This window comes from Dendrobium catenatum, unplaced genomic scaffold (assembly GCF_001605985.2).
Source record: "Dendrobium catenatum unplaced genomic scaffold, ASM160598v2 fragScaff_scaffold_1202, whole genome shotgun sequence".
Lineage (NCBI taxonomy): Eukaryota > Viridiplantae > Streptophyta > Magnoliopsida > Asparagales > Orchidaceae > Dendrobium > Dendrobium catenatum.
In genome coordinates this window covers 685,584-713,467 of record NW_021319664.1, presented here as the reverse complement: position 1 = coordinate 713,467, position 27,884 = coordinate 685,584, and the positions used below count along the sequence as shown (strand labels likewise).

General features: G+C 35.4%; 1 protein-coding gene across 2 annotated transcripts; it reads left to right on the top strand.

Moving 5' to 3' along the window:
* The first annotated feature begins 849 nt into the window (after positions 1 to 849).
* Positions 850 to 27,252, top strand: LOC110095413. Of its 2 annotated transcripts, XM_028699016.1 has the most exons (7): positions 850 to 2,304; positions 4,415 to 4,555; positions 4,641 to 6,411; positions 22,758 to 22,987; positions 23,789 to 24,789; positions 25,904 to 26,079; positions 26,221 to 27,252. In XM_028699016.1, the coding sequence occupies exons 1-7, from the start codon at positions 1,048 to 1,050 to the stop codon at positions 26,928 to 26,930; spliced, it is 5,286 nt and encodes a 1,761-aa protein (XP_028554849.1). In that variant the 5' UTR covers positions 850 to 1,047; the 3' UTR covers positions 26,931 to 27,252. The 2 variants fall into 2 exon arrangements, with proteins under 2 accessions (XP_028554849.1, XP_020676607.1); XM_020820948.2 differs by having other exon boundaries at positions 25,904 to 27,252.
* Positions 27,253 to 27,884: the final 632 nt, after the last annotated feature.

Genomic DNA, 27,884 nt, shown 5'->3' with positions numbered 1-27,884 from the left:
GGAGTATGTTTACACAATATTTGGGGCCCAACAAAGACGACATTATTTAGCAGGCGAGATATTTTGTCTCTTTTATTGATGATTGCTCCATATATGTTTGGGTGTACACCATGATGAGCAAAAGTAAGGCATTGGAGATCTTCAAAATTTGGATGAAGTGGATTGAGACTGAAACTAGCAAGAGGATCTAGTGTATTTCTCTTTTTGGATTTACCATGTAAATTTTTTTGGTATTTCTTATTATTTTTATTTGTGTTCGCTGAATTTTTGTATATGCTAAGGTATTAAGCACACTTTTATTGCAAAATTTTCTCACATAATAATATAGCATTGCAAAATTCATAGACTTTTTGCAAATTAAAAAAATCTCAAATACATACTAATAGTTAGATTCCCCTTATAATATGTATGATAAGTAATTATAATTTCAAATATATCCCCAAACTTAAAATTTTAATAATTTAATTCAATATTTGTAATTTTTTCTATATATATATATTATAGAATATTTTTATTTTTATTTTTAGTATAGATAAAATCATTCTATGATAGGTTATCAAATCAGAACTATTGGTATGGAGTCTAAACTTTCCTACTAAATTTATTTGCACGAATTTAAACTTGAATTTCTTAAAAATAAGAAAAGTTTGAAATGTTAGATTAAATTGTCCGTTCTTTACAAAAATTAAATTCCAGTTTATAATTTTTTCTTACTGCAATTCTTTTTAAAATTTGGCAAATTTTACAGATTAAATTTTTTTATAATTTGTAAAATCTTATATATAAAATTTCTTAATTGGTATCTTGAGTTTCCATTAAAAATTTAAAATGGCCTGCAAATTTCCCCAAAAGATGAAAAAAAAAAACAAAAGATAAAGGAAACAGGCGATAGCAATGCGTCCCTCCCCTCCTCCCGGAGTTTAGGAAACCAAAACCCTTATCAGCTTATCTTCTCTCTCTCTCTCTCTTCGCCGCCGTTCGCCGGCTCGTTTTCTCTCTCACGGCGGTTTCTCACTTCAACGCATCGAACTCTTTGATCCTTTGCCCATGCCATCTTCTTCACGATCTACATCGATTCCGCCGGTGAAGAGGCGGCGAGAGTTTTTGTACCGATCTAGGGCGCGGAAGAAGCATAAGCGTCTTGATGCCATCCGTGACGAGCCCACAGCTTCCTATATCGCCCACCGCAATCCCGCCGACGATGACGCTGCTGTCCTTCGTCGCAGTTGTCGCGTACGTCGCGCCCCTGATCTGCTGGATTCCTCTCCCGTCCCCTCCCCTCGTAAGAAGAAGCTGAAAGATCTCGATCCTCCAAGCGGCAGCGATGAGACGAAAAAAGGAAAGAAGGGGATGCATAAGAAAGATCCTGTTTCGCAGGTGCCTTCATGTTTGGGGAAAGAAGAGGACTGGAAGTCGAGGTTGCGGACTAGGGTTGGGAAGGGCTGGGAAAAGTCGTTATCTTCATCGCGTAGATCTGATGGGGTTTTTGCAGAAGTCAGGGTGTTGTATCCAGTGGTGTTAGAGGAGAATATTGGAGTGCTTAATTCGGTCAGGACCAGTCGGAGAAGGAAGAAGGTTGCTACTCATGAGTTATCAGAAGCTGCCAATGAAGCTGGTAACGAAGATGACACCTTACCGCTTGTAGACAAAGATTTTACTAGTGGTTCGCCTGCAGAGAAAAGTTCTCAGGTAGATGTAGTCGGATTGGCTACTGATGCTCAGCTTGGCAGTGAGCAAGCCAGGATGTTGGAGAGTGCTGAAAAGGTTATTGGGCTCGAAGAGCCGGAATGTGTAAACACGAGCGTGCAGGATGGAGGACCTAGTCATGCAGTTGTGGAGGAGGATACTCTTATTCTTCAATCCCGGGGAACAGAGGAGAATGGTTCTGATGATCATGGATCTAATCAGTCTTGCAAGCATCCTGATTCTTTTGATACTGCGGAGAGAGAGGGTGATTTGAAGGATAACATCCAGGAGACTGAGCATAGTTTGAAAGATCTTGACCAAAGAGTTTCGGTGTTAGATGAGAAGATTGCAAGCTTCAGAATAAAGGAAGGAAGGAGGTGTGGTTTGTGTGGGTGTGGGAGTGATGGGAAGCCTCCGAAAAAGCTGGTCCACGAATCTTTTGATAGTGAAAATGAGGCTTATGAAGGATCGACGGCCTCAGAGGAACCGAACTATAATGTCTGGGATGGGTTTGGAGATGGACCTGGATGGCTTGGTAAGCTTTTGGGTCCTTTAATTGATCGATTTGGCATTGCTCGTGTTTGGGTTCACCAACATTGCGCTGTTTGGAGTCCAGAGGTATGCTTCGCCATTCTAGAAATTGCCATTCTTCAATTAATGCTGCTATAGCACATTTCTTATCCACTTACAACATTTATTGACAAAATTTTTGTATGTATGATCATTTAAATTACATTATTTCTTTTCTTATAAGTTTGTCGAATAGGTTCATATTGTTTATTGGTATTGTCATGATGCAATCCTTTCCAATTTATTGGATTACTTGATAGGATATACATTAGTGCAAAGGGGATGATCAATCTCTCAGTTTCTTTAATTATTCTTTCATTTGAATTGTAGTTCTAATTATTGGAGATATAGCTTTGAAATTACTGGTTAGCTGAACATACAGAATTTGGTGCTATTGTTAGTATTCTGGTAGATACGTACTTAAGCCAGATCTTTTTCATTTTTAACATTTGTAGTCTCTTTAAGGTCGCTTGACATTTCTTCTTTAATTTGGTTTTTGACATTCCAATGAAGGTAATTTTCAAATAAAAAATCTTTAATGTTGGAATTGTGCAGTCAAGGTCATGATAATAGGCATATTTTGTATCACTTGTAACCCTCAATTAAAGGAGAAATTATTTCGTGCGGAGGCCGGTTATGCCCGGACTCCAATAAAAAACGTGGCACATGTCTTTGTACAAAGTGTATACAACTGTACACAATATATACAAATTACAAAATTATGTACATAATGTATACAAACTTATATACATAATATACACACTGTGTACACAGTGCATTGTTTAAAATTATGCAATATGAGGCTCACCTTGAGGCCCGCGTTAGCGCGATTCCAATAAAAAACGCTACGAGACTTACACCTTGAATTTTTTTAATGAGGCTTACGCCTCATCTTGGATGCGTCCCTCCTTAAGGCGCGCCTCACTTCGCTGGCATGAGGCGGACGCCTGACTTTATTTAAGAATTTTTTTATTTAAAATTTACCTAGTTTATATAAAAAAGCCCCAAAACATTCATGCCTTCTTGCATCCCAATCCGTAGCAACTTCCTCTTAATTGCCTCTACCTCCAGCCCACCGCCTTCACCATAGTCACCACCATCGTAGCCGCCGCAGAGGAATTGTAGAAAGCCGCATGCCACCACTATCTCCTCTTAAAATTTTAGAGTATTATATTTATGTTAATGACAAATATTTATGAAAGATGAAGATTACCGAAATAAATGAAGAAGCATATTGAGAGGTTTGGACCCTACAGGATGAGGTAGGGAAGAGATCTATTTGTTATAAGAGTGACTCAAATAAAAATCCCTTTAGTAATGATAGTACATATGATTTCTGAGTTGTTGCCAATATTTTCAGCTTTCTTTAGTAATTAAACGTATATAAGTGGCAACTCAGAACGAAAAAAACTAGAACCGAACTTGATGTTATATGATAATTTCATACAATTCATATATTTTATATCATTTTGTTCTTATAATATTTGGATTTCATTTCTATTTCATATCATTTATCATATAACACTTTACATCTTATACAATTTTTTATTTTATATGTATGTAAATTTGTTACTTCATAGTTTAATATAAAGTTAAAATGTCATCCTTTAACATATTATTTGGATATTATTTAAAAAATCACTTTTAACATTTATTTTGACTTTATGCAATTTTTTGATTTTAAGGTTTACACCTCAAAACGCCATGAGGCTTACGCCTCGCCTCAAGAATGAAAAACGCCTCAATATCCAGTTGCGTAATTTAAACCTTGACAGAATGTGCACAAATTTTTATACACTGTTTACAAGGATACATGTCATGTTTTTGTTGAAGTCAGGACATAACTTTACGTCTAGACTTCGCACGTAATAATTTCTCTAACTAAAGGGGCTTACAGTAAGGGAAGCTCTAGAGACATGTGAAAATTTTGATCATGCATTTTATAAACCAAATATATGTTAACACTATGAGTCTATTATTCTGACTACAGCATTGGGTATACTGATGTATGCTGTTTTGCAAAATTTTCCCTTTTTTTTACTTGTATCAGTAGTCTTTCTGAAAAAAACTTTTTTAATTGAATTTTTTTTTCTCTTTTTGTTATATATTTCAGGAAGTGTGTTGCTAAATATATTTTATGCTTATTGGCGTCTTAAAGGTATATTTTGCTGGCTTGGGATGCTTGAAGAATGTTAGAGCGGCACTATGCAGGGGCAGGGCATTAAAATGTAGTCGTTGCGGAAGACCTGGAGCTACCATTGGCTGTCGTGTTGATCGGTGCCCCAAAACCTACCACTTGGTTGTTTGCAATTCCTATTATCAGGATGGTCGATGTTTTATTTTCGGCATCTTTTATTTGCTAATTTTTTTAGTTCTTAATGCAGCCTTGCAGCCGTGTAGAGGGTTGCATATTTGATCATCGTAAATTTCTCATAGCATGCAGTGATCATAGACGTTTTTTCCAACCACATGGAAGTAAACATGTTCTTCAAATAAGGAAAATGAAAGCTAAAAAATTGAGGTTGGATTTGCGAAAGGTCTCAAATGAAGCCAGGCGAAAGGATTTAGAAGCTGAAGAGAAGTGGTTGGAGAATTGTGGAGAAGATGAAGAGTTCTTGAAAAGGGAAGGCAGAAGACTTCACCGAGATATCTTAAGAATTGCACCTATCTACATTGGTGGTTCTTCTGAAAGTGAAAATCGATACCCGGGCTGGGAATCTGTGGCAGGTCTAGAACATGTCATTCAATGCATGAAGGAAGTAGTTCTTATACCTCTTTTATACCCTGAGTTCTTTGGCAGTCTGGGTCTTACTCCTCCAAGGGGAGTTCTTTTGCATGGTTATCCTGGTACAGGGAAAACTCATGTGGTGCGTGCTTTAATTGGGGCCTGCTCTCGTGGCGATAAAAGAATAGCATATTTTGCTCGTAAAGGTGCTGATTGCTTAGGAAAGTATGTGGGTGATGCTGAGCGTCAATTACGGCTACTTTTTCAGGTAGCGGAGCGATCTCAGCCATCTATAATATTTTTTGATGAGATTGATGGTTTAGCTCCACGTCGATCTAAGCAGCAAGATCAGACACATAGTTCTGTTGTGTCAACACTGCTTTCCTTGCTTGATGGCTTGAAATCTCGTGGTTCAGTTATTGTGATAGGTGCTACAAATCGTCCTGATGCTGTTGATCCTGCACTAAGAAGACCTGGGAGGTTTGATCGTGAGATATTTTTTCCTCTGCCCACAGAGAAGGATAGATCTTCTATTCTCTCACTTCATACTAGAAGTTGGCCGAAGCCTTTATCTGGATCTCTTCTTTCGTGGATTGCAAATCAAACTGTTGGTTATGCTGGTGCTGATATACAGGCCCTTTGTGCTCAAGCCGCTATGCATGCTTTAAAAAGGAACTGTGCTTTGCAAAAAATTCTATCTTCTGCTGCGGAAGGTTTGATTCAAGGGAAACTCCCTTCTCTACCATCATTTAGGGTGGAGGAAAGGGACTGGCTGGCCGCTCTCAGATTGGCACCTCCTCCATGTTCTCGAAGGGAAGCAGGAATAGCTGTAAATGATATAGTTGCATCACCTCTCCCTGCCCATCTAATTTCATGTCTTCTACTACCACTTACTCATTTACTTGTGTCTCTATATATTGATCAACAAATCTGGCTCTCTCCTATGCTTTTTAAGGCGTCAGAGTTTGTTAAAAATGTTATAGTTTCAGCTTTGGAGCAAAAGAGTGTCCCTGTGACATTTTGGTGGTCACATCTAGATTATCTTATTCGGGAGCCTTTTATTGCTGAAAAAATTGAAAATAAGTTTGCTCAATTTGGTCTTATAATAGGTTCATCAGGATCTAATCATCAAATTCTGTTGGATGAGGTGGATGATGAATCTGGTGAAAATGAGAAGTTTGATTCCGTTGGAATGAAACCTTGTGATTCTAATATGCATAAAATGTTAATGCGAAAGAGCCCTCTTGGAGTTGGAAAATCCCAAGGATTTCGAATTCTGATATCTGGGCCTCCAAGATCTGGCCAACAACATCTTGCTAGTTGTCTTCTTCAAGGATTCACGGGGCATGAAGATATTCGGAAGGTTAGTTTGGCTACCATTTCACAAGAGGGACATGGAGATATGATTCATGGACTAACACAAATTCTATGTATGTTTCTCTCTGATTTGTCCTTTTATGTGCACATTAATGTAGGTTATCTTATGAATTGGACAGGCTTTACGTGCATCTATCCATGTCTTTTCCTTTTGTTGACTCGCTAATAGTTTGTGCTTCTTGAATTATATACTTCTAACATCTTTTCTTTAGGCCGTACGCAATAGCTTTTCAAAATTTTGCATGAAAAACTGCTAAAATTCTGAAGTATTGGTGGATGTCACGACGTCCTGTGATTAATTTTGACTGATATGATGCTGACAAAATTTAACTTTCCAGTTGCAATATCTCTGGCTGGTAATTTTTTAGAAACCATTAATGGCTCAAGGGTATTGAAAATTATTTGTAATTTGATTTATTCCTTTTATCTTCTCGATTAAATTTGCCCGTTTGTGATTTTATGCATAGGAGGAAGAAATATCATTGCCGTTATTTTCAACCTAGGTCTTGAGTTGCCTTGTAAAAGCTTGCGGCATATTTTTTAATTGCTGAAAATGGTATGTGCCATGACAAAACTACAATAACATAGTGTTACGAAGTATGGTGCATGCCTTATGCATGTTGGTATTGTGCAAGAGGCATAACATTCACGGTGCACATCATTTTACATTTATTCTGTTTTTCTGATCTGTTGAAGGAGCCAGTTGAATTTATTCATTTGGGGAAGCCTTGTGCTCTTTATGGTGCTTCACAGCCATCAACTTTTAATTTGACATTTATTTTTTGAGTTTCATTTGGAATTTGGAAATGAATGAAAATCAAACTGATCTTAAGCTTCAAGATATCGGCATGCATGTTTTATTATTTTCTTTAATATTTTAGGTATTTATAAAATTTTAATTATAAGGTATTTGAATTATATAAGAAATTTCGCATTTAATTATCATGCATGGTGGAAAACAATAGATTTGTCTAGAATAGGTTTAAATTGATCCTTAATTGTTAAGATCAGGCTAATGATTGAACATCCTTATGTTCTTTATTATTTTGTATTATTCTTAATGTCAAATTTATCTTATATTGTCATAAATGTATATTTAATTATGCATATGATTTATAATTTAAAAAATAGAGTGCAATCCAACATGCTTTTTGTATCATGTGCCATGGCTCAAAGAGACCTTGTTCAATGGTGTGTCATTCATTGTAAATAAAGAGTGTTGGTGGTGATTTCTTCAATACTTTATCAAGTGAGGACCTAGAGCTACAATTATTACTTTAAAATTAGGAGCATTTGACCTTAATAAGTTGGTCATTGGATTAATTAAGTCCACTATTTAAAATTGTGTAATAAGAAGCACGCCTCTGCGCAATTTGGACAAAAAATGTCTTGAGGTGCACTTCTCTTGAAATTTAAGTAAGCAAGCAAAATATCTGGTGGGCACCTCTCCTCCGCTTTATTTTACATGAGTTGTGCACATCTTAGTATTTATTTTTTCTTTAAACATAACATTAAATACAACCTAATATTAAACCTACCTTACCCTCACACACACATGCAAGCCCACAAAAATCAAGCGACCAAAGCTTCCTCAGCTCCATCTACACTGTTGTCAGTCTTCTCTCATGCCGCCATCCCCTTTTTTCTCTTTGCTAAGTTCTCTTCTTTCCACAAGGATTGCCACTTTCTCAACCCAATTTTTTCTCTAGTTGGTGATAACCTCTAAATTCTAAATTTTTCCTTGCATTAATATAATTTCTTTTCAAATTTTAGTTAGGGTTTCTTATATCTTTGAATATTTGCGTGTATTCAAATTTGTTCGGAAAAAAAATTTTTATGCTGGGATTTGGTAAGAAATTGGAGGCAATGATAAATCCATATTAAGTCATAAGAAGGATTCGACATAGAGACATAGTGTGTTTTCAAATTTGTTTTGAATAAAATTTTAATGCTGGGGTTTGGTAAGAAATTGGAGGCAATGATAAATCCATAATAAGTCATAAAAAGGATTCAACATAGAGACATAGTGTTAGGGGAAACAACAAAAATATGTTTATTTGAAATGCAATTTTTGTGAGGATGTGAGGATGTAGTTAAATGAGTTGTTACAAGATGAAGGAACACCTCTCAGACTCTTACTCAAATATTTTATCATGTGTCAAAGTGTCTGAAGCAGTAAAAACTGAGATATGTTCATATAGAAATGATGTTAAAACATCTGATATTACTCTCATCTATATATGACTTAAGAAACTTGGATTTTGAATGAGTTGAGTAATATAGGGAAAGCCACTGAGGAAATTGTGACTTGAGTCAGATTGGAGTGTCAGTTATGTTTGATGGCTGGTTTGACATTACGAATATAAATTTGATTAATATTTTGATAAATAATCCAAATTAAATTATTTCTTTTAAAATCTGTAGAAGTGTCTGTTCAAGCAAAAATTTAGAGCATGTTTTCAGATTGCTGGATGGGTGATGAGATTATAAAGCATTTGGTGGTACAAATTATGACAAGTATTGTTAGTACTTATTGGATAGCTAGGATCAAGTTGATATAGAAGAGAAAACATGTACATTGGACATCCAGTGCCACACACTGAATATCTCTTTCTAGAAAAAAAGCTTTGTGAGTTACCTCATCACAATAATGCCTTGATTAAAGCCCGGAAGATAAGCTAATTTTCTGCAATTATTATGCGGTTTTGGCTGAGGAAGTTTTCTATAAAACTTCTACATCCAGCTACAGTTAGATTTGTTACAGCTTACTTGATTATACATAGCATGCTGGAAGCTAGCCAATTATTGGTGGATGTGTTTACTTTCACTCAATTGTTTAATTGTGCTTAGGCTAAGAAAGTTGATGGAAAAGAAGTTAAAAATATTGTTCTAAATGAGATCTTCTGATTGAGTGTCACATATGCAATAACAACAACAAGGCCATAGGTTCATGTTTTGAGAATAGTGGATGCAAAGAAAAAGCCAACTGTGGCTTCATTTACATTGCAGTGGATGAGGCCAAGGAGTTGATAGCCCATAATTTAGAAGGTAATGATGCTAGCTATAGGGAGATCTGTTATATTATTCATGAGAAGTGGGAGATTCAACTCCACCAATTGCATGTTGCTAGATTTTACCTTAAAATTTAATTCCAGTATATTGAAAACAAGTTAACCAATCCTAAGATCAAATTGGAACCATATAAAAAGTCATACCATTATATGGATAGGTTGATTACTGATTCTATTGAGAGAGCAAATGTTGAGATGTAACTTGTGCTATTTAGAAATAAGGAAGGTTTCTATAGACTACCACAAATTAAAATTATAGTTGCAAAATATTTTTTTTCAGGTAATTATTAATATTTAATGTCTTAATAGAAATAAGGAAGTACTGTCTAAATTATAAATTTATAAGAGCTCACTACACATTTTTCTTTTAGAGTTATTTGAATGGTGGATCCAGTTTGATAACGACACTCCAGAGCCATAGGGTTTTGATTCTAAGATATTAGGACTTACATGCTCATCATTTGTATGTGTGAGTGTAAGTGAAGCACATTGACGTGTCTTGGAAGCAAAAAAAAGAAAAAATGCAGGAATACAAATATGGGGGCTGATTTTTGATTACTTCTTCAACAATAATGAAAGATATAATTGATCAACTATTCGAGAGGTGGATCAGTTCTCCCACAAGCCCTAGTTGTCGCTAGGAAACTCACACCAAATACTATAAAATAAACTGAAAACATATTTGATGATAAACCTAGACAAAACTCTCACTTAAATAGCCCCTACACACAATAAACACAATTGGAATATTCCTAAACATTATACACACAATTAAGAAACCTCCCTAAATAATTAAAAGGTCCCTAAACAACATAAAATAATTATGAAACTTTCCTAAACAATTAAGATATTCTTAAACATTAAAAACACAATTAGAAAACCTTCCTAAATATTTCTCCCTTGATTCATCCTCCTCACATAATAAATAATAGCTCACTTGGGCTCTACAAGTGGGCCAAAATCTTCCCCTTTGTAGCCCTTGGTTCCGCTCAACGAAAGGGTTGGTCCGGCTGGTTTGGGCTGGCCATGTTGCCCCCCCTAGCGTATCAATACTCTCCCCCCAAAGACGAACATTGTCCTTAAGATGGAAGGATGAGAACTGTCTCTTGATCATCTTATATGTCTCTCATGTGGCTTTATACTCTGAGAAATCTTCTCACTTGATTATTACCTCTTGTATTCCTATTTTCCCTCAACGCACTCTCTCTACTCTCAGTGTCATTTGTGAGCATAAAATACCGAGTACAATGTTGACGAAGATGGTAATCCTAGTCGATAGGCTACTGCTTCAATGCCCTCCAAAATCTCATAAGGCTCAAAGTATCATGGGGACAACTTCTCTTTCCTTCTCTTGGCTAGTGTTGTTGATACGTTAGGGGGGCCTACAACCAGGAAGAGGATCTATTTAGAAATGTTTCTAATCAAAAGAGAGTTGTTTAGGAAGGTTCTTAATTAAGGGGAGCTATTTAGGAATGTTTCTAATCAAGGGAGAGTTGTTTAGGAAGGTTCCTAATTAAGGGGGAATTATTATGAAGGTTCCTAATCAAGGTTGAGTTATTTAGGAATGTTTCTAATGAAGGGGAAATTGTTTAGAAAGGTTCCTAATTAAGGGGGATTTGTTCAAGAAGGTTCCTAATCAAGGGACAATTGTTTAAGAAGGTTTTCTAATTGTGTTTATACTGTTTAGGAAGGGCTTAATTGTTTAGTAAGGTTTCTTAATTGTGTTTATGCCGTTTATGAAGGGTTTTTGTATCTTGAGTCATAAAAGAAGCCTTTCATGTCTTCTATCAGTCGTTAAATTTATTCCTTGTATTGAAAATTATTTGTAATATGATTTAAGATATTCTTAAACATTAAAAACACAATTAGAAAACCTTCCTAAACATTTCTCCCTTGATTCGTCCTCCTCACATAATAAATAATAGCTCACTTGGGCTCTACAAGTGGGCCAAAATCTTCCCCTTTGTAGCCCTTGGTTCTGCTCAACGAAAGGGTTGGTCCGGCTGATTTGGGCTGGCCATGTTGCCCCCCCTAGCGTATCAATACTCTCCCCCCAAAGACGAACATTATCCTTAAGATGGAAGGATGAGAACTATCTCTTGATCATCTTATATGTCTCTCATGTGGCTTTATACTCTGAGAAATCTTCTCACTTGATTATTACCTATTGTATTCCTATTTTCCCTCAACGCACTCTTTCTACTCTCAGTGGCTCTAAAATTCCCACCTCATTTGTGAGCATAAAATACCGAGTACAATGTTGACGAAGATGGTAATCCTAGTCGATAGGCTACTGCTTCAATGCCCTCCAAAATCTCATAAGGCTCAAAGTATCATGGGGACAACTTCTCTTTCCTTCTCTTGGCTAGTGTTGTTGATACGTTAGGGGGGCCTACAACCAGGAAGAGGAGCTATTTAGAAATGTTTCTAATCAAAAGAGAGTTGTTTAGGAAGGTTCTTAATTAAGGGGAGCTATTTAGGAATGTTTCTAATCAAGGGATAGTTGTTTAGGAAGGTTCCTAATTAAGGGGGAATTATTATGAAGGTTCCTAATCAAGGTTGAGTTATTTAGGAATGTTTCTAATGAAGGGGAAATTGTTTAGAAAGGTTCCTAATTAAGGGGGATTTGTTCAAGAAGGTTCCTAATCAAGGGACAATTGTTTAAGAAGGTTTTCTAATTGTGTTTATACTGTTCAGGAAGGGCTTAATTGTTTAGTAAGGTTTCTTAATTGTGTTTATGCCGTTTATGAAGGGTTTAATTGTTTAGGAAAGTTTCCTAATTGTGTTTATGCTTATTAGGAATGTTTAATTGTGTGTTAGGGCAATTTAAGGGGGAGTTTGGTCTAGGGTTGGAGGGTTTGATCTTATGTTTTGTTGAAGTTTATTCTAGGATTTGTTGTGAGTTTCCTTGCGCGTCTAGGGTTTGTGGGAGAGTTGATCTACCTCTCGAATAGTAGATCACTTGTATCTTTCATTATTGTTGAAGAGAATCCAAAAATCAGTCCTAATATTTGATTCCTGCTATTTTCTTTCTATTGACTTGTATTTTTACTTACAAGACGCACAATCTTTACTTGGTAGGTTCTCAACTTAAGAGAAACCATATCTCCTAGCTCGAAGTGTACTTCTCTCTTTGTGTTAATTAAGCCTTCCTCTTCAATGACATGTGTGCCCAAGAGATGTCTCTGAGCTCTTCTAGTATCCCATCCCCGTCCTCTAAAGACTAATCTACATAAATGACCTGGTGTAGCCATTATGCCTATAATGCATCAAATTGAGGTGGATCTCTCCCATAGAGAATCCTAAAGAGGCGTCTGATGCTACTGAATGGTACAAAGTTTGTACAATACTTGGCGTCAAGAAATCCAGCTCTGTCCCAACTCTCCGACGGTATGATTACAATGCATCACAAATAAATTCCACGCTTCTATTAGACCAGCTTCCGTCTTGCCATTCTGTTGGAATGGAATTTTGTGTCCTCTTTAGGACTGCCCCCTCTAAAGTAGAACAACTCATTCCAAAACTAATTGAGGAATCACCTTGTCTCTATCTAATATAATCGGATTATGGAATCCATGTAAGTGCAAACACCTCTCGTGTTAGAGAGCAATAGCACAGAGACCACCAGTTGTAAGGGTGCCTCAGAGGAGATTGAAGTTGCTACATAGCTGTGCTCAGACGATATCTCATTTGTATCTTCACAAAACCTAGGAAACATCTCGCTATGCATACCTTAGCTAGACCATTTGACCTTAGTAGGTATAACCTCCTTGAATGTTTTTCTTCTATATAATTTAGCATAGGGCTTATTAACTGTTTGTAGAGATATGGATAACTTTGTCTAATATGAATATCTAACAATTTAATTACTAATTTACCAAGGTTCTTAAAAAATCGGACCGGGACCAGCTGGTTCAAAGGCACGAACTGACACAAGTCCGTTTCGGTTCAGTCTGAAAATCGTTTCTGCATAGAACCGCATTGAACCAGGTTAAGAAGCCACCAGCTTCAATCGGTGAAATCAGGCCGTTTGTCTGTTGAGATTGACTGATTAATGTGACGACTTTAAATAATAAATAAATGATGATTACTATATTTTAACTAATAGTAGATAATTTTATTACAATTATATAATAGTTGCAATGGGTATAGTGAAATGATGTATACATTATAAACCGAGACATCGATAGATGTGCGTGAGTCTGTGTAGCGGTGGTAGTGCCCACCACTCAAGTGATCTTCTACACAAGGAAGAACTCAGAAAATCTAATGAAATGATGGCAGAAGAAAATTTCCAAGTGATGGTGTGACATAAAGATAAGATTGAGAGATGTATAGCAGCTATTAAGCTCATAACACGTATGATAATATCTATGGCAATTTATTTTTTAAATAAGATTTTAAGATTAATGTATTTATAAATGAATATATACTTATTTATTAGTAATAACATAATTTAAATCTTATTGTATACACAATAAAAAAATTTATCTATTATTAATTATAAATATATATTTTATATATATAAGTTTTAAGATGAAATTTAGATATATAAATATACATGTATAATATATGTTAATCATATATAACAAATAATAAATTTTATATTAAATTTATAAACTTATGTTGAATTAATTTATATTAAATATGTAATATAAATTAGATAACATAAAAATTAGCATATTGTAATCCATTTTGTTAAATCATATTTAATCAATACTAACACAAAAAATTAGCAATGGTTATTATGAGAGTAAAATTTTATAGTTAGTGAGGCTTTTAATGTGTGTTTTTGCTCTTATTATGAGATTTTTAAATAAATCTTTTTACTTAATTATGTAAGTTTTATGCTTTATAGTTTTTTATTTCGTTTAATTTTTTTCTCATATTTCGTATGATAAAATTATTATTATTTTAATTTTATTAAATTTCAATAATATTATTATTTATTACGCCATCCGGTTCGACCGGTCGAACCGGTCAAACCGTGAACCTCTCCTTCTTCCAGTTCATTGTCCCGTTTGGTTTTCACAACCTTGGATTTACATTTATAGTCCAATTTTAATAAAGTCATATTTTTGGGAAAGACCTTATAATTTTTTTAATAATATAAATAAAATATTTATTTTAGCTAAAAGAGTTTCGTTATGATTATATTTGCATCTTTTTAATTACTAAGAATGTAATCATTTACTTAATTATACATTGACACTAATCCACTTCATTGGGCTCTTCTCTTTGACTTTTGTAGTTATTCTTAATTCATCTTATAGCTCATCTTTAAGCTGCAAAGTGTGGGCGTAATAAAATTGCACAAGTTCCTTTGAGAGAGTTTGGGGTTCTTGGTTAAATATTCAGTTTGGGGTTCTTGGTTAAATATTCAGAATGCATATTGGATTGAAGACATGTCACTACCTATAGATTTTACCTACATCTTGTGAGGACTTTTTGATATGGTTCCAAGTTTTCTAGAGGCACAAGAACTTATGGTTAATTATCCCTTTCAGTGATGGGAAAAACTTTTGATTAACGCTAGTCATTTGGCATTAATTGCTTTGCTTATAGTCGGCAAGCGCTAAATGCATAGTTGATAGTACTACCAATTGTTGTTTTATGATTAAGAAAAATATTCCTCCTTTAGTTGAAAGTATATAGCGGGTGAACTAATAGTGAACTTTATTAAGATTTCATGATTATGTCGTCACATGTTATCATGATTCTCGGTTTACTTAACAAAAGTAGTCGACCCAACTTGACCAAAGGATAATTATTGGTATCCACGAGTTGCCTCATCCAAGGAGTCCTTATATATCTAAAGTAAGTTTGTTTAAGTAGAGAGTTTTAAGTTGACTCAAGCTAACACAAGATTATGTGCTCTATTAAGTGCATTATATAATTCATTGCTCAATAGTTTTAGGTTTGTTGGTGGAACATTCAGGCTATGATCATGAACATGACTTATGCAATATTCATCGAAAACCCTCAGTTAGAGGGCCTCAATCATAAATATTATTTAGTGATGCCATTTGGCGGCAAAATCATCTAGTTAAGGACACATGTCCTGTCCTTACTAGTATGTGATCTTTTAAATATCATAACTATATGCTTGATATGATAATGGGTCTTTTGAGCTAATATTAATATTACATTTTAACCATTGACAAACTATTGCTGAAAGTGGATGATTGTTGTTCTAAACTTTGTGGGTCCTCATTTTGACTTGAAATATTTTGAATTTTATAATGTTCTTGAAATTTTTATATTTATCTGAAATGCTTCAGGTTAGGATTTGGTGGAATTTTGAAAATTAAAAATATCCCACGGTTGAAATTTACTTGTCAACATGGCTTTCATTGGGATTTCATGTCTGCACCTATTCACGTTGAGCCTTGTCAACTCGGTCTTCTTACTTATATAAGATCGGATTCAAATATTTGTTTTATAAGCTATTATATAAGCGAGGTGGCTTTGAGAGTTTGTATTTTTGAAATGAATTTTCTTCCTAAGAGGCTTTGAAGGCGTGATAAAAACGTAAAATAAAATATATTTGTGGATTTTGCAGATGTATACCCATTCATGAATTTACTTAATTAAAAATGAGAATAAGTTTTAAAATGTTCTTTTTTACTAACATGCTTAAAATTTATTGCTTGAACATTTCTTACTGGGTTCAAATCTTGTCAATCGTATTCATTATAAGGACGATCAGACTTGAAACATGAAACTTACAACCTAGCCCCATTGATGTGGCGGCCTGCTCGAGAGCATCATGCCATGATGAGTTATTTAAAAAAAAGTAGTTTGCAAAATTTTCATAGTGATTTTACAATCGTTTTTAGGGCTGTTGCATGCTTTTTGGAGAACATACAGGCTTGTTTGAGTTTATTTTATTTTTTGGTTGCGTAATATTCTCAGATGATAAATTGAGTATTTTTCATGTTCGTTGGAGGACATGTGAACATGTTTATTTTTCATGAGTTTGAACACAATTTAGGTAGTTGCATAGCACACTTGCATGTTCTTGGGTGCATTTGCACAATGCACGTATGAGTTTTTATCTGCATTTATACGATGCATTTGCATGTCCTTCAATACATACACACAATGCACTTATGTTCTTTTTGATGCATTTTTATTACTTGCACTTTTTTCAGTACATTTCCACAGTGCACTTGCACATTATGTGGTTCATTTTCATGGTGCATTTGTTTGCTTTCGTTGCATTTGGTTGATATGCTTGCATATTTTTAATGCATTTGCATGTTTTTTAAGGCTTGCAATTGACTTTGAAAATTTTATCTTGATGCATATATATGATTTATAAATATTTTGATTTTATTGTTTGCACTAAGATTTTTCGGTCATTAGGATGCGTGCAATGGTTTATATCAAGTTTAAAACAGTATCTTCTGTTGCTTGCATTATATCTTGTGAATTTGGTGTTGATTGTAGCCCTTGACTATTTGTAAATGATCAAAATGGCCTCGACTATATTAAATGATCATTTTGATCCCTCAAGTTCTTAAAGAGTAACCACATTAGTCTTGTGGTGAGACTATTTGGTTCCTCTTTAAGGACTTGAGGGACCAAAATAGTTCTTTAATGTATTTGGGGATCATTTTAGTCTTTTATAAGATTCATATGATCATTTTGGTTCTTTTCCCTTATTTATAGGTATTTAGGCTTCATTTCATTCAATTCTTTTTCTATAAATAGAGAAGTTGTTTAGGCTATTTTGGTAGTGAATCTTCATTTCAAACTTTATAAGATTCTAAATGCTTAATGAAAGATTCTATTCATGCTCATTGGCGAGCTTTTAAGTTCCTTATTAGTCTTTGGTTTCGAATTTACGACTTATTTCCAAGGTTGTGAAAATCGGACCGGACAACGAACTGGAAGAAGGAGAGACTCACCGTTCGACCAGTCCAACCGGGATTGAACCGGATGACGTAATAAATAATAATATTATTATAAAAAATTAATAAAATTAACATAATAATTAAATATAATAAGTTAATAATCATATACTATAATATAAATTATTGTTAATTTATATTACATATTTAGATATAAACTATAAATATAAAATATATAAAAAACTCACAATAAAAATTATTGTTTATAATATATAATTAAATATAAAAAATAAAATATTATTAACTAAAAAAGTAAAATTTCCAAAATAAAGATAAAAAATAAATATTATTTATATTATAAAAATAAATATATAAAAATAAATAGATAAAAAATAAAAAAATATTATCAATAAATAAATAAATATTATTCATATTAAAAATTAATTAAAAAATTTAAAAAAATGTTTTTCTTTGTATAGTGTATACATGAAACCAAAGATAGCTTTTTTGCTTTGTATTTTAGTCCACATCATTGTGTTGTTTTGCTTTGCTAGTTTATATAGCTTTTTGCTTTTGCACATGATAGGAGCTCATATGGAGCTTGTGAAGCCATGTGAGAATGTTGCAAGTAATTATATAACTATATTCTTTAATATTTGAAATTTAAATATATAATATTATATTAATGATTAAGTTTATCATTTTTATTTAATTATTTAAAAACATTTTGGACCGGCCGGTTTTAGAAAATCGGGATCGGTTCACCGGTTCCCGGTTGAACCGGCGGTTCAAGCCGGTTGGATGCACACCCTTTTATAAGGCTGAACCGGATCGGCCTTCAGACCGTTCACGGTTGAACCGGTCGGACCGGTTTTCAAAACGTGGCCTATTTCACATTTTTTTATTTTCTTTTTTCTTTAATTTGTAAATTATTTTTTTTTTTTTTGGGGGGGGGGGGGGTGGATTGATGCTGGCTGCTTGATGGCTATTTGGTTTCTGTTCTCCTGGCTTGGCTGTTTCGGTCCCCTTGGCCTTTGGCTATTTGGTTCCTGGCTTTTCCGGTTCCCCTTGCTGGCTGTTTGGTTCTGCTCCCTGCTTTCCTGGTTCCCCTTGCTGGCTGTTTGGTTCCCGCTTCCTGATTTTCTGGTTCCCCTTGCTGGCTGTTCGTTACCTGCACTTGGATATCCCGGTTCCCTTGCTGTGGCTGTTCAAGTGGGGGTCCAAACGGTGCCTTTATTGCTTCTTTTTCTCCTTTTGGTTGGCTGTGGTGGACGACTGAACATGGATGTTGGCCTCCCTTTTCTATCCTATTTATAGGGGAGTTTTGGGCTGTTTTAGAGAGACTTTTGGTGATGATTTTTGGAAAGAAAACCTTAGGATTTTTTCACTAGCTTGCGAGCTAGTCTCCTTTCCCTTCTTCTCTAAACTTCGTCTCAGTCTTCTTATCTAATTCTTCTCTCCATGGTAACCCTCCCATTGTATCTTTCTTCTCTTTAAAAAACTTATATGATAGTTGTGTTGTTATTAGAAGCTTGTTGTGTCTTTTTAATGTGTGTTTTGTCATGTGTTTTTTTTTTGTGGTTCTTTTTGTGTATGTTTATATGTCATTTTGAAAGGGAGATGTCATCTTTGTTGCAACCTTAGCTTCTTATACATTTTTTTTTGCATTAAATTGGTATTAGAGCTTAAGTTTTGTGTCTTCCTTCCTATTTCAAAAAGAAAATAAAAAAATTTTGGACCCTCATCATCCTCCAAAGCAAGAAGAAGTTGAATATGAAGTTGGAGAAAATCGACCAAGTTATCTTGAGGAAATTATTCCAAAGAATAGATGGATTTCTCCACAAGGAAGTTCTACGAATCCCATCTAGAACAAGTTGTACAAAATTCAACATAAAATGAACTTGTGTACAGAAAAATATGAGAAGAGAAAGAAACATCTACAAGCCCAGTTTGAGCAAGAATGATTCAGAGAAAATATGCGGCTCTAATACAAGAGTTGGATGTGTCCCCTTCGACACGTCATGAAAGTTCTAAAGTCATATCATCAGGGAATGAGACTCTCAACAAGGGGAGATTTGATGTAAGGATGGCCGCCCCCCTTTTTTTAATGATTTTTTGTGTGTGTGTGTGTGTGTGTGGGGGGGGAGAGAGGGGGGGGGGGGGGGGGGGGGAGGATGCTAGCTGATTGGTGGCTATTCGGTTTATGTTCTCCTGGCTTGGCTGTTTCGGTCCCCTTGGCCTTTGGTTGTTTGGTTCCTGGCTTTTCCGGTTCCCCTTGCTGACTGTTTGGTTCTGCTCCCTGCTTTCTTGTTCCCCTTGCTGGGTGTTTGGTTCCCGCTCCCTGCTTTCCCTGTTCTCCTTGCTGGCTGTTCAATTCCCGCTCTTGGCTGTCCCGGTTCTCTTGCTGTGGCTGTTCGGGTGGTGATCCAAACGGTGCCTTTATTGCTTCTTTTTCTCTTCTTTTGGTTGGCTGTGGTGGAAGGCTGAACATGGCTGTTGGCCTCCCTTTTCTATCCTATTTATAGGGGAGTTTTGGGCTTATTTTAGAGAGAGTTTTGTTGATGATTTTTGGAAAGAAAATCTTAGGGTTTTTTCACTAGCTTGTGAGCTAGTCTCCTTCCCCTTCTTCTCTAAACTTCGTCTCAGTCTTCTTATCTAATTCTTCTCTCCATGGTAACCCTCCCATTGTGTCTTTCTTCTCTTTAAAAAACTTATATGGTAGTTGTGTTGTTATCAGAAGCTTGTTTTGTCCTGTTCATGTGTTTTTTATTTGTTCTTTTTGTGTATGTTTATGTCATTTCGAAAGGGAGACGTCATATTAATTGCATCCTTAGCTTCTTTTAAATTTCTTTTGCATTAGTTGTTTTTTCTGTTTTTGATTTATACCCCACTATGCCAAGAAAGATGTTTATGGATTTGCAAACATATATGTAAAATTTTTAGCACAAATTTTTTTTCATAGTGATAAGAAATGTGCATATGGATACTTATTTTTGATGGCCCATGTCACATTTCCCATAACATTAAGAAAGGCGCGCGTGAATATTTCATCTTTCATTGCTCCAAAATAGGCACGTATGGGTTTCTTCCCACTAAGACATAAAAGTAGTATATTGGTCCCTTGAACGAGACACATAGCTTTTGTTTTCCCCGCCGCATCAGGTAAGTATCCTTCCCCTTCTTCTCTAAACTTCGTCTCAGCCTTCTTATCTAATTCTTCTCTCCATGGTAACCCTCCCATTCTATGTTTCTTCTCTTTAAAAAACTTAAATGGTAGTTGTGTTGTTATCAGAAGCTTGTTTTGTCCTTTTCATGTGTTTTTTATTTGTTCTTTTTGTGTATGTTTATGTCATTTCGAAAGAGAGACGTCATATTAATTGCAACCTTAGCTTCCTTTAAATTTCTTTTGCATTAGTTGTTTTTTCTGTTTTTGATTTATTCCCCACTATGCCAAGAAAGATGTTTATGGATTTGCAAACATATATGAAAAATTTTTAGTGCAAAATTTTTTTCATAGTGATAAGAAATGTGCATATGGATACTTATTTTTGATGGCCCATGTCACCTTTCCCATAACATTAAGAAAGGTGCGCGTGAATATTTCATCTTTCATTGCGCCAAAATAGGCACATATGGGTTTCTTCCCACTAAGACATAAAAGTAGTATATTGGTCCCTTGAACGAGACACATTGCTTTTGTTTTCCCCGCCGCATCAGGTAAGACTCGTATGTGTACTTATATTTGATGTTCTCCTAGTTGCTTTTATGCTGTTTCTTTTCCTTCATCTAAATGTCTTCAAGCACAAGCGCTTTTTGGGCATCACCTCGAATTTGAGATTTCTTTAATCTATATCAAGTGACTTCAAATGAGACCTTGATTTCACAAGGTTCGAACACATTAGCAACGAACTCTTTTCACATCAAAGTTTTGGAATCACAAGCTCACATTTTAAAGATCAAGTTGTCATTTCATCTTTATGGACGTATTGCAAGTGTTGTCTTTCTCATACTATTAAGGCCCCATGATGCGGACATTCGACGGTGGACGTTAGTCAAAGGATGAGACGAAGATCAACGGCTTAGATCCCTCCATTTTATCTTAGTTTATTAATTGTATTTTTTGATTTAATTATGCATTTTTCGTTTTTACCCTTACTTAAGGGTCTTGTCTTATGTAAGCCCAAGGGGCAAAGTTATCTTTTAGTTTCTTTTAAGGCCTATATATAAAGGTCCTTGCTCTTATATTAGATCAATGATGAGTTAATAAAAAAAATTGTTTCTACACTTTGCTCTTGAGAGCAATGGGAGTTCTTAGGAGAGTGGAAGTTCCTATGTGAGGGCAATGAAATACTCACCAGCCGCAGGATGTGTCCGGGCTCGTGGTTGAAGTCCCTTGGTGAAGGGTAACACATCACCCGTTAGCCGCAGGAAGTGTCCGGGCTCACGGTTTATTTTCTTTCTCTAATCCCTCACCTCCTTTAACCGCCGGCTAAATCTTCCCCTAGCCGCTCGCTTTCTACCTCCTATACTCTTCCCCACCACCGGCTACCCACCCCCTTTCCTTTTCAACCGTCGGCCACCACCCTCTCCTTCTTCCAATTGCCGGTCTCCTCCCCATCTCCACCCTAAAACCCCACCAAACTATCCCCTTCTCCACAAAGTCGCCACTTCCCTTAACCCTCTCATCCTAATTTCCTTCTTTCCTATTTGGATTTGTTTTAATTTTGGAAAGCTTTTGAATTTAAATTATATGGTTTATATATATATATAATCTAATTAAAATGCATCTTAAATCTCGCTTGTAATTTCTTCATTCACGTATCTTGATTTTATTTGTCGTCTTATGAGTGTATTTTTTTCTTCTTTTCGAATTTTTGTGGTACAATGTCCTGGGTAGTATGGGTGTTTTTTTTTCTAGCCATTTTTGATATTTTGGATGCATTGGCACATGCTATTCTATTAAACATTTTGTGCATTTTTAATATAATTGAAGTATTTCGAACCAAGTTTGTGCTACTTCACATCTATAGTTTGTCATTTTGTTGTGTTTAATCAAATTGATCATATGACTCCTTACTAATTGAACACTATGTACTCATCAACACAGTTCGTTTTGCGAAATGAGTGATGTTTAAATAATTTTGAATTTGTGCGATACATTTTGAATTGAATTTGCACAATGCTGTGTGACCGTCGGCCATCATTTTCTCCATATTCGATCAGACCAAACCAAATGTGGACAGATATAGAGGTTAACACAAAGTTCAAGTGCCCAGTGAGATAGGTTATGCCCATGGTTTACTTTTGTATGCTAAGCATTCTTTCATTTCAGTTTGCTGGTCAGTAACTGGAATTGCTATACTGTTTTTTCGACCCTTAATCGTAATTTTATGTTAATTCTGCAATTATAGATCTCTGATAATTTTCATGACAGAATTGTAAAACTGAAGCCTGACTGTACTACTGTGGCAGTGAAATGCCTGGATGTTGGTCGGTGCATAATCTACATGCCTAGAATAGATTTATGGGCTATTGAGGACTCTGCAGACCCGAGTGTCAGTGAGAGTCAAGTCAATCCTGAAAAAAGTCCGTCTATGACAGAAAAGATTACCGTCGTCGGTAGAAGGGGTACTTCTGAAATGTGGAATTCATTCGTTGAGCAGGTAGATTCTGCTGTTACTGCTGCATCATTGACTATCCTGGTAAGTTGAAATCCTTATAGGGTTCCCGTTGTAAATTTTGTTATATTTTGCAGCTTTTTAACATGCTTACTTAGCAATTATTAGAAGGGGTACTTAGCTATGAGTTGTCTTCCTTCCATGTTATGTGCTTATTTGTTTATTTTTTAAGCCTCTGATTCTGGCATTCTGCGGAGTTTTTTATTGAGAAATTTTCTTGTGGGTTATGTTAAGTGAAATTCTCCTTATTATGGTGGTACTTTACTGGTTTTTTTTTTTTTTTTGCATGATGGAACCTTGAAAGATGTATTATTTTGAAGAAGATGTATTAGTTTGAAGAAAAAGTCCGTTTGATTATGAAAGTTAAATTCTTCTTATTCTGGTGGTGCTTTAATGGTTGCTACATTTGTTTTGCATATGGAACCTTAAAGTGTTATTTTAATTGATTAAGAATCTTTACCAGATTTTTTTTACATGTAGGTGATCTTGATGTTTATTTTTCTTGTCATGTGCAATGATTTTAACTTTGATCCTTAAGAAGTAGTTCCATTTTCTTCCTGTTATCTATAATAATTCCTTCCTCTGCAACTGGACCTAGTCTAATTCTTTTTGATGGTGTTGTTTGTATTGTCTTCTGTTCGTGCCTCTTGGGGGTTGGGGTGGAGTGGCTTAATGCAACTGAAATCAATTCCACATAAGCTCATATTCTTTGATAATAATTTTTTTTTTTACTTAGCAATCCACTATCATAGTTTTCGCCTTTATAGCCATAGTGCGTGTTTCATGAATGCTATACTAAAGGGTCTTTGCTTCATTCCTCTGCAGGCTACATGTGAAGTGGAAAAGGCTGACCTTCCTCTAGGTTTAATGCGTTTTTTTTCACGGGATGTGCGAGGTCATACTAATTCTACTTCAACAGATTGCACAATATCAAGATTTTTTATCCATATTGATAGAAAGCTTGATCTTGAGCGGGCAATCAATTCAGCTGCAGAAAAGCTGTCATATGACCTAATCCTGCATTATCTTAAATTAATACATGAGCGAACTCATTTGAGATATTATTCTGAAGATAAACATAAAATTCCACATTTGGATATTAATTCAGAAGCTCATAAGCAAAGTTTGCACCATGAGCTAGTCACTCAAGAGGTAAAAGTTCAAGAAGCAAGTGCTGGAAAGACCATTATTTCAAGCAACACATTATTAGAGCCAGAATGGATTGCTTCAAATGGCGAAGCTTCTTGCATAAAGGACCAAAATTTTCAACAATTAAACAGTACAGTTTTGCCTCAAAGTGGAGGAGACGGTGTTGTTCGTTCCCAACCTTATGGTTTGCAAGATTCATTTCCAAAAACCTGTAAAGTTTTGAAGGGAAACTTGATTTTAGCTATAGCAACATTTGGATATCAGATTCTTAGATATCCACAATTCGCTGAGCTTGTTTGGGTGACATCAAAATTGAAAGAAGGTCCTTGCGCTGATGTAAGCGGGCCATGGAAACGTTGGCCTTTTAATACTTGTGTGATGCATTCGGAGTGCTCACCTGACAAGAGAGTCTCCGTAACAAATCCTTGTAATGTTAACGATATGGAGCCCCCTGGCTTTGTGAGAGGCTTAATTGCTGTAGGTTTATTGGCATATAGAGGCTTTTATGCATCAGTAAGCGAAGTATCTGCTGATGTTAGAAAGGTACTAGAGCTCTTGGTTGGGCGAATACGTGAGAAGTTATTTACCAGAAAAGACAGATACCGCTATTTCAGAGTTTTGTCACAAGTGGCTTATCTAGATGACATGGTGAACAGCTGGGGATACATGCTTCAGAGGTGGTTCTTTGGAACAATATCCAATCTGAGTTTAATTTTCATTTCTCTTGTTGGAACAACATCTAAACTGAATTTTCTTTTTATTTTCTCATTGTGAAGAAACCATAAAAATGTTGGAGCTACTGCAATTTAGTTGTGCTCATGTTTTTTGTTATGCTTCTCTTTGAGAGTCATTTAGTTTGTTTATTCTTTTGAATTATTTAGTATTATGCTATTTTTCTAGTGCCTTAAACTTCTCTCAAATTTCTTCAGGCGCTCTTATTATAAACTTTTGTTGATTATTCTACAAGTTTTACTCTGACAGTCGGCTACTAATGCAACCCTGCACTCTTTTCTTCCAGGGCTTTGGACCTGACAATGACTGGGGGATTATGATTTTGGGCGATCAAGTCATTAATAAGAGTACACATTTTAGATATCTTGAGTCTATTGTTCAAGTGATGGTGAAGTAGATGGGAGTATTATTAGTAGAATTCAAGTTGGATAGTTGAAGTGGAGTAATGCATCCAGACTATTGTGTGATAGAAAAGTACCACTCAAACTTAAGGGAAAATCCTATAAGATGGTGGTGAGACTTGTGATGCTTTATGGTGCAGAATGTTGGCCTTTAAGAGAGAAGCATAAGCTTAAGTTAAGTGTCACAGTGATGAGGATTCTTTGGTGAATGACTGGTCTCACTCTTAGAGACAAAATGTGAAATGAGTATATTCATGAAAAGATCGTGAAAAGGTTGGAGTAGTTCCACTGGTAGATAAGATTAGAGAGAGTCGTCTTAGATGGTTTGGTCACATAAAATGTCAGCCTTCCAGTGATTCGATTAGAAGAGTAGATGCATTAGAGTTGGCCTATGTTAAGAAAGATAGAGGTAGATCTAAAAAGACTTGTTAGAAATTATTAGAAATTATTATTTTTTATTAGAATTAAATGAGAATTAACTCTCAATAGGACATAATGGAGACAAAGTCTTCATGTAGCCGACATCACGTAGTGGGATAAAGGCTTGATGTTGTTATTGCTGTTGTTGCTCTTATTATAAACTTTGGTAAAAACTAGCATATGCATTTTTAAATTTTTTTCCTAGTTTTCTTCTGAATATTGTTTATTTCTTCTGCAGCTTACAAGCAGATAATAGCATAACAGAGGTAAACTCCAAAACAGTGGCTTTGGGGAGATTGCAAGCAGATGAAACAAATACTGGGAGCACTGGCATTGCTAATAATCAGTCAAACATGCGGGTCCATGACAAAAACTGCAACTTGGCTTCAGATATTTTTTCTCAGGGATTTAAAGGTAATAATGGTGAATTTTCTGATACGTGTAAGGAGCTTGCTAAATCTGATGCTGGCATGATAGTAGATGTTCAGAATACTTTCAGTTATGCTTCCCTAGCTTCTAAAGAACTCACTTATGATGGTAAATCTTCTGGATTAGAGGGAGGTCCAGTTGGCTCGACACTGAACACTGTGGATCAGAGATCTGCTTCTTCCATGACTGAAAATATTCACATCTTTAAGGCTAATAATGTATGCCATCTTGACAGCCAAACGTTACTTTCCAAGTCCTCTGAAAAGGGAACTAGCAAAAGATGCAGTGTTGTGGACAGTTCCGCCCCTGCCCTCCAAGATAACGGCAATATTTTCCAGGTTTCATGCCTCTACAGCTGCTGCTCAAATTGTGTGCATATGGTAAATGCGATCGCTCGTAAAATGATCTCCATGAACTTGGAATCGAATGAATGTTGCTCTGTCGATGACGTCCATGACATTATAACATCAAATTCTTTAAATATTTTAGCATCATTTAGGAAATATTTCGAAGAAAATTTTAGAAGGAAACTGCATTGTCAAGCTCAGCTTGAAGAAGATCTTAAGAGAATGGCATGCCACTGTGAACCTTTCGGGAAGGTAGAACTTTTACCAGTGGAGTGTGACTGCCATAAAAAGGTGGAGGATAATCCCATATTACCAAATACTGGTAGTGGGTCTTTGTTGGAATCTAAACTAAAGTATTTCTTCAGAGATGATGTACTTGTACATTTGGTACCTAACGACTGTTCTGAGCTCCATTGTAATTTTGAGAAAATTTGTGTTTGCTCAGCTGTAATGGTATTACTGACAATCAAGCAAACATTTGATTTATGACATGCACAGCCCAGGCTCCTTCTGGCTTGAAGGAAAATTGATTACCTTTTCTGTCAGTAATTTTATCTTCCTGATGGTTCTGTTCCTGATCTTCATACAGGAAAATTGAATGATATTTCCCGAAATTTTACTGATCTGTTGAGTCTTGTTAAGAAGGCAGCAAGCTTTGGAGCTATCATTCCGGATGCAAGAAATAAATGTGTAAGTGCATGTTCTTTTCTTATTTGTATTTATTTGTCCATGTTATTTTGGTAAATTATAGTATATTCTGCATACTGGAATGTCAAGCAACCATCTCTGTTTTGCTAAGAAAACTTGTCCATGATTTCTGTGTTGCAGCATAATCTGACGCACTCTGTTTTGAAGGAGAAATTATTCTATGCAGAGTCCAGATGGGAAGTTTCTGTTCGGGCTGTGAGTGTATACACTATACACATGCTGTTTGTATACTCACAGTCCGGATGAAAACTTTTCGTCAGGACTCCACAGAATAATTTCTCGTTCTGAAGACATCATGAATTCCATGATTTGGTTATCCTGTTTGTTTTAGCTTATGCAAGTATTGATAGTGCATACAGTCTAACTAAGTAATGTAGAATCGATATTGGGGAAGCAATAAACAAAAGAAGTTAAAACTAACATTATTGAGGTTGCTCGAAAGGATTTAATGGTATGATGGAGGAATTCCATTGGCTTAAATTGAGTTCAATATTGTTAAGGGATAGACGCCTGCTAACCAAAAGATTGAAGGTAATTTGTAAGATTTAGAATTATGGTATCAAAAATTCAGCCATTATTTTACTTTGATGATCTTAATGCATAGAGCTCATTTGATCATGTAAAGCCAACAAGAGAATTAATTGTTCTTCAACCTTTCTTGATAATGGTAGAAACTATATTGACTAATGAGAGGCAGAAGTTGCTCGTAATCAAATTATCAATTATGTTACCACT

Excerpts from the sequence above, each read along its gene's own strand:
- LOC110095413 (XM_020820948.2), top strand. The coding sequence starts at position 1,048 with ATGCCATCTTCTTCACGATCTACATCGATTCCGCCGGTGAAGAGGCGG. Across the intron at positions 2,305-4,414 it reads GCGCTGTTTGGAGTCCAGAG|GTATATTTTGCTGGCTTGGG; the intron begins GTATGCTTCGCC and ends GGCGTCTTAAAG. Across the intron at positions 22,988-23,788 it reads CTGCATCATTGACTATCCTG|GCTACATGTGAAGTGGAAAA; the intron begins GTAAGTTGAAAT and ends ATTCCTCTGCAG.